This window comes from Saccostrea cucullata, unplaced genomic scaffold (genome assembly GCF_032062105.1).
Source record: "Saccostrea cucullata isolate Sc308-1 unplaced genomic scaffold, CSIRO_AGI_Scuc_v1 ctg13917, whole genome shotgun sequence".
NCBI lineage: Eukaryota > Metazoa > Mollusca > Bivalvia > Ostreida > Ostreidae > Saccostrea > Saccostrea cuccullata.
The window spans coordinates 35,377-43,427 of record NW_026937611.1 but is presented as its reverse complement, the minus strand read 5'-3'; the positions used below and the strand labels follow the sequence as shown (position 1 = coordinate 43,427).

Here is an 8,051-nt window from a genome sequence, read left to right as displayed (position 1 = left end):
CTCAGAAATCACTAGTTTATAGTGCTACGTCAATGTCAATCTTGCCGACAAATTTTCAGATTTCCTCTATAAAAATGATTTTTTTTCTTGACGTTTCTGTTTACTGGGATGAAAAACTTTGATCAAAATATATTCAATCAATTTCTATGTCTTTACATTTGTAAATATTTTTAAAATTGGAGATATCTTCCGAAGTTCTGAGGAACAGGAAACGAAATTAGCACTGTTGGGTACCATATACGTCACAACATTTTAGAATCTTGTTTTAGAGTATATCAAACCAATAAATTAAATATACATTGAAGATTATTATCATTTCCAAGACTAATTTCTTTTGGGGGAATTGCTCTCTAAAAGTTGATTATCAAAATTTTGTAATAAATAACAGAAAAGAGATAAGTTCCTCATGATCAGTGTATAAATTTAACATTTTGAGCTTTTATTTCATTCGGCTGGCCAGTTCCAAATTTTGAACGGTTCCGAATAATACCTATGGGAAGAAGGATTATTTATGAGTGTTTGAATTATGTGAAGGTTTGCTTTTTGGTGTCAGTTTGGTTTCATTATCGTACTCGAGACATTCCACACGGATTTCTGATAAAAACGGAGAAGAATTTTGTGAGAGTTATCTCGCTTATTAGAGTATTTATGACCCTTAATCACCGCAAAGAATGATTTTGCAGAAAAAGCTCTGTGGAGACATTAATTTTTCACATAAAACAACATTAAAGGTATTAAAAGTAATTTTGATATGTACTTTAACAAATACTAAAAGCTTGTCTAAAATAAATAATATGCAGACTAGAAGGTATTAGAATATTTTCATGTTGTCCTTTTAATTGTTCCGAATACCCATTATAAACACTGTTGTATATTCATTCTTCGTCGTTTCCTTGTTCTAAACGTGTATTTTTATACTTCCTGCTTTTCATAGTAATGGGTTGTTTGTCCATCCATCCATCTGTTTGTCCATCCATCCATCTGTAACCCTTCCATCTAATACGCTTTGGTATACCCAACTCTTATCCTCAATTCCTTATTATAAAACGAAAGTACATTAAAAGGGGTTTTCCGAACTATTTATATACAGCACCTAGTAATTTTCATATCTTATTGGTCCGTGTAACACTTAACAATTCAAATTTCTAAAATGATTCTGAGTTTTTGAATGTTAATATATATGTTCAAATTTCTAAATTTCTAAAACTCAAACTGTTTTCGTATATTGAAATTTAGTATTTTAGTTTAAAATTCTAAAAGTTCAAAATTCCGAACAGGTTTTAGAATTTTACCATTTTAGATATTTACCTTAAATGTTCATAATCCAAATTTCCGAAAACGGGTTTTGGAATTTAAACTTTTGAGTTTTTAGTCTACCGTTTGTTCTGAAAGTTTACACTTAACAATCTAAAGTTCGGTAATATTTTTCGTCTTTTGGGTATTTGGAATTAGCTTCGAACTTCTAAAGTCCAACTTTCAAACGCTTTAAATGTTTAGAAATTTAGAATTTTGGTATAAAAACTCAATTTTTAAATAACCAAAACACTTGGTACATTTTGGATTTTTAGAAGTTTACATCAATTATCCAAAATATCAAATTCCCTAACTGGTTTAAATGTTGAATATTTAAAGTAAAATTCTAAAAACTCAAAGTGCTTAGGTTATTTGAATTTAGAACATTTGAATCAAAATTCTAAATTTCTAAAAAATCTAAAACGTTTTTAAATTGGAGTTTAGAAGTTTGAAGCTAATTTCAAATACCCAAAAGACGAAAAATATTATCGAACTTCAGATTGTTAAGGGTAACCTTTCTAAACAAACGGAAGATTAAAAATTCAAAAGTTTAAAATACAAAATTTGTTTTTGGAAATTTGAATTTTGAATATTTAAGGTAAAAATCGAAAAACTTAAAATTCTAAAACTTGTTTGGAAATTTGGAAATTAAGATTTTTGAAGTAAAATGTTAAATTTCAATATAAAAATCAGTTTGAGTTTTTGAAAGTTAGAAATTTGAACTAATATATTAACATTCCAAAACTCTAAATCCTTTTAGAAATTTGAATTGTTAAGTGTTACACGGACCCTTATTCGTAAAATGGACTGCATTATCACGTCTCCAACGTAAGTGTTAATGTGCATTGTACTTAAAATATCTGCGATATCTGTGATCTGTCAATAATATGATGCATTGATTAACTTTGTGTACAATTAGAATATTTAGGTTTTTTTCTTTTAATTTGTTTTTTCTAAATTTTTTGTAAGCTGAGAAACAGGTGCATGTTAAACATATTTTACATCACTTTTGAAAGTAATTTAGGTCAATATTTGAAAACTTAAAGTAAAATATAATAAGCTTTATATATAATCATAGAGATTTTGTAATGATTTATTGAAATTGCATTTATATATGATGTCAACGGTTATATCATATTTATCAGAACAAAAAAAATCCTTGCTATTCATATTTAGAAAAAAAGCCCTACAACATATGTCGGAGTCAGTGTTCATGGAACTATGTGATAAACTCGGGACTTCACAACTGGTGGCTATGAGGAGAGATACTATGGACATCAAGGATATGGTGGACAATCAAGGGAGAACAAGTTATGAGATCAGTATGATGGTGAGTGGAAGTGAAAGAGAAGGATTCAGAGTTAAAGGATCAGATAAAGACATTATGTTCTGGCCAAATAATCACCGTGTGATCTGGGAATTATCTCAGTCTCAGTATTACAACACACAAAGACAAACACTGATCCTCTGTGACTGTTCTGATAGTCCACCAGGATACACTATGTTATATTTACTGTCACCAAGCAAGCTCAGAAACGTCCAGTATGCTTGTGTTAAAATAAATAACAGATCTTACATATCCAGTTCAAAATACACAAACATTCAGTGTTCTGCAACTTTACCTGACACCATTACACATGGGCCTTCTGTCAGTGGAGTTACTTCAGGGGGAATAGAATATGATCATGTCCACTGTTTTCATAGTGAATTTTGGCTTTCATCTGCTTTCTCATGGATATACAGATGTCACTCATGGCCCCAGCCTCATATCGTTGATGAGATAGTAAAGAGTGGATGTCACTTCGTAGCAATTGGACATAAGCTAGGACATCATGTACACAATGAGTGGAGAATTTCTTTCTCTCTCGCAGAACATAAACTTGTGTGTGCTATGAATCACTGTCAATTCTTAACTTATGGCTTGCTTAAAATATTTTTGAAAGAAATAATCAACAATGGACTAAGTGATGATGATAAATTACTGAGTTCCTATCACATGAAGACATTAGTTTTCTGGGTGATCCAACAGAATACATTACAACACTGGTGTCCACAAAATCTTCTGGAGTGTTTCTGGGTTTGTTTCAAACTCATCCTTAAATGGGTGTTTGAGGGAGTCTGTCCTAACTTTTTCATTCCCCCAAATAACATGTTTCTGAGTAAGATTCATGGTGAAGCACAACATCAGCTATTTATAAGACTGTATGGGTTGTATGAGAAGGGTTTAGCATTCCTGCTACACAGTCCATCCATTAGGTCTTGTATTTTAAATGTCCTTCATAACCCCCACCTCTCCATCTGTACAGATGAACATACTCTGATTTCTGAGGTCAAGTTTGATATAGAGCTGTTTCAAGAGATACAAACAAATGACACACTTCACACACGAAACCTAGAAACGTGTATGAAACAAATACATACAATAGAACAGATGATAGACTCACCCCTCATAACACAGTATCAAGTCATGATGCTACAGAAACTTACAGCTACTGTACTTCAGAGATATGCTTTAATTTTAGACATGGAAACATACAAACATAAAAACAAAATGAGGTATAGAGCTGACAAAATCTCTTGTCACATGCTGAAATTAGCAGCTAAGTTTGGTTGCATTGCTGACATGTTGTACATGGCTATGTTTTATTACAAGACACTCAGATACATAAAAGCCTTATCTGCTATAAAGATGATCAAGGTAAAGTTAGCACAGCCATATGTGATGTATGGGTATAAAACATGTATTGATAATATGAATACTGATATGAGGTATTCTGAGGCTGTAGGGGGACAGTCCTGGTCTACAAAGTTTAGACAGGCTATAGCATGGAATATCAGTCTTAACAATAAAATCCATTACATTAATGAGTTATTCCCAGAACAGCAGTGTGCCCTACAGAACAAGGAGTCAGAATTAGTAATCTCCCCATTTGTGCTGTTACATATGATAGAGATCTTGTGCTACAGACATGTAGACACAATGAGAGTACAGACAGCTCTAGGTGATCTACAGACCCTAGTTCAATACGATCAGGGACAGCTTATACCTTTCAGAGACATATCATGGCAAATTCTGGGGATCTGTCTTCAGGTGACAGGAAACCTCCAGGCTGCTCTATACTCATACCAACAATCTCTCAGACAAATACCATTCCACAAAATACACACAGCTACAGAAATAAGAATGCAGGGAACTTGTCACTAAGATGTCTAGATTAGTAAAAGAAATGAAATGAAATGGGATAATTTGCATAAATTATCCCATGTTTCCAACTATCGTTGATGTCCCTGGCATACTATACAAACTAGACAGAGATTACTTATATTTCCATTTCATTGTGAAATAAAATTGTCGATTTAGATTATAAAAATGTAGACATAGATTAAAATTATAAGTGGACTTCCACGGCAATTTCAATAGTCCTTGGCCACTGACGTCAAACACAAACGTCGAGCGAGATTAATAAGCATATTTGGCCTCCTTAGCCTCAAACACAGAGGCAGATGCGAACGAAATTTGCATGCATATTATGCCTCCCAAGCTCCTGACCTAGCGACCTGCCTAATTTACATTCCGATAAAATTATTCAAAATCAACTACTCTAACTTTCAAAAAATTTTCACAGAGAAAAAAATGAAATATTATGAAAACATGTTTAAATATTACATCAGATTAAAAAATTCGAATAAAATATTAGTACCACTTATAATCATGTGCTTTAAGTATCAGCTATCAAAGAAGACAAAGGTTTATCTTTGAAAGGGGTTATACTACATGGCAAAGCAAGATTTTTAATCTCCGGAAAAACCTAAACTTGCCCCTTTAAATATTTCACATAAGGATTTGAGGTTTAAATCAAATAAAACTTTTGTTGATATGACCTTTGAAAAATTGAGCAAAATATCATCAACTAACTCGGGAAAACTTTCATTGAAACAGGCAGATATTGTAAACCAATAATTTCTTAGGAGAAACGCTTATGCTATGCTTTTTTGTAAATTATTTGTTGAAATTAAAAACATTTTGTACTTTTTTGTCCAATGTATGACAATCTTCGACTTCAATGTTGTAATATATTTGATAATATATTATACTGTGTGTCTAATGCAATCAATATTCATATACCTATGAGAAAGATATTAATTATAAAACTTTTACATTGGAGGTTAACAATTATTTCACTGTTGTGCATTATGTTTTCTGCTAATAAGAGCGGTAAAAAAAGAAGCAAATTTTATATAATCGTATTTGTTATACCTCTAAAAATTTGTTCGTTTACAAATTTCTACGAAAAGAACTCTTAACATTTCTAATGTTTTAATGAGCTTGCATAAAAAATCGATGATGGACCGCTGAGTGAGATGTTGGACCACTTATGTCACAGAATAGCGGAACTTAACCTCATTTTTATTTGTTGGAGTGCAAATGTGATAGACCTGATGTTACATCACGGAGGACAGTACGAAATACGTGCATGTCAAAAAATTTATCAAGGTATAGCTAAACATTTATAGACTCTGTTCTCGGGCAAAATGCGTTTTGTCGACCCTCGAATCACACTGTCTGCCTAACGGCCTCAGGCATACTGTTTGGTTCTTTGGTCCGACAAAACGCATGTTACCCTCGAACTCATAAACTAATACTAAATAAATAATTGTATTATGTTCTTTGTATCCCAAACAAAAACTGGAATGTGCATGTATGTTGATAACATTTGAGATAGTGTATATGTAGTTAGCATTATATCGTTATATGTATCAGTTAAAATGATATGCTATTGAAGATATTTGAAAATTGTTTGTTCTGTTTTTCTCTTGTTATGTGGAGACGCCATCACTGGCAGGCGAAGGGCTACAAATTCCACCTGGCTATCTTGCCAATGAATTGTAACTTTTTTTGACACTTCTCTTTTTATACGACTGATCTCATCAGTTGATTCGAATCAGCGATTTAAGGTATTCAATGTGTAACGACCAAATTTTGTACGAAATAAATGAATGATCCGATATTTTTATTCATGGTAGTATTTTGAAGAACTGCGCCACCAAAGGAATTTCCAAAATTTTGATTATTGTATGATTAATTGAATCTTAAATTTTACAGTGAAGTCTATGGGCAGTGCATGTTTTAATTAGATGTTGTAAAAAGAACTTGAATTTCTTGGTGAAAATATGCATAATCTCCCTCTTTATTATGACATAAAGAAAATTATATACCCCAGAAATTTTGAGAAATCAAACATTTTCTTCTTTTCATCAAGGGCAGATAACTCTTCAAAAACTTTAAACATGCAAAATAATCTCTTTTTACATGCTATCAGTCTTGGTGAATTTGGTTTACTAGTATTTCTTTTTAATCGTTATTTAGGAATGTGTTTTCAACTAGATAAAACTTATTTGAAATCGTTTAAAAATCTTTCATTATACATTGAATACCTGAAAGATCAGTAGCTCTTCACTTTAAAAATGGTTTAACAGGATGAAGTAAATAACGAAAACAATGTACTTAATTTATTTTGGAAAACCGTTACTATATAAAAGTTATACAGATTAACTGCTTGATGCATAAACTACCAGAAAGACAGCTGAAAATATGATAAGAAATTGGAAATCGTTTAGTTTCAGAACTGTAGCGTTTTATATTTTAGTCCTTGACCAAAGTCTAAAATTAAAAAAAAAAACCATAACGCGACAGTTCTGTAGCTAGGAATCGTTATGATTGACATGCATAATATGTTTACTAGCTTGTTGAGTTTACCAGAGCGTCAATGATTGTAGGAAACATGGATAAATTAAGTCTGTAATGCTTTTTCCCGATGGGTGCACAGAACCAAATATTTAAACGAGAAAAGAATGTAAAATAAACTTCCTAAATCCGGGAACACGTTAAGTTGCAAGACAGTACCGATGTCAGAAACCTTTAAAGTTTAGCACCGAAAATGGCTTGTTGTCATGAAAATACACGTAGGGTTATGATAATATCCGTCTGTTAAGTTATAACCAACAAAAATGGCGTTCAATACTTTTTTTTTCAAAATAAAGATCCCGTGGGGATCCGGGTTATAAAAGGTCCTCAGTACCCCCTTGCTTGTCGTAAAAGGCGACAAATTGGGCGGTCCTTCGGATGAGACCGTATAAACCGACGCCCTGTGTCACAGCAGGTGTGGCACGATAAAGATCCCTCCCTGCTCAAAGGCCGTAAGTGCCGAGCATAGGCCTAAATTTGCAGCCCTTCACAGGCAATGGTGACATTTCAATCTCAGTGAAACATTCTGGAGAGGGACGGTAAACATTATACAATCAATCAATCAATCAGAATAAAGATTAGGCCGCTTACAACTCTTACAAATTCACAAAGCATTAACAATACACAAAATTAATTGTGATATTACATCTCCCCTTTCATAGAATGTTTTTCCAAAAAAAGAATTATAAGAACTGAAGCATGAATTAAAGTCAATTCACTAGAACATTGAATCAATTAATTAACACTTTATGAACAAATAAAGTCCTCAAGATATTTAGGTCGTTTCACTGTACGCTGTTGTCTCGGTTCTTGACGCGAAACGGTCGGCGAATCTGTTTGGCTCGATTACTGCTGCGGCAGTTTATCCAAAATCAATTGGGTGCATGTGTTATCTGGAACAACAGATAGCAAGGTAGTTTCATAAGTTTTGAGCACTCGTCTGCAGTTTCTACACCGAATTTTCCTGAACTACTACAGCAGGTTCCCAGTGTTTTAAATCTTTCTGTACACG

At 32.8% G+C, this 8,051-nt stretch overlaps 1 protein-coding gene across 1 annotated transcript; it reads left to right on the top strand.

Moving 5' to 3' along the window:
• The first annotated feature begins 3,122 nt into the window (after positions 1-3,122).
• LOC134248484 (uncharacterized) lies at positions 3,123-4,520 on the top strand. Its single transcript, XM_062730876.1, has one exon. It carries the CDS (start codon positions 3,185-3,187, stop codon positions 4,496-4,498), a length of 1,314 nt encoding a protein of 437 aa, XP_062586860.1. The 5' UTR covers positions 3,123-3,184; the 3' UTR covers positions 4,499-4,520.
• The last annotated feature ends 3,531 nt before the right edge of the window (positions 4,521-8,051 follow it).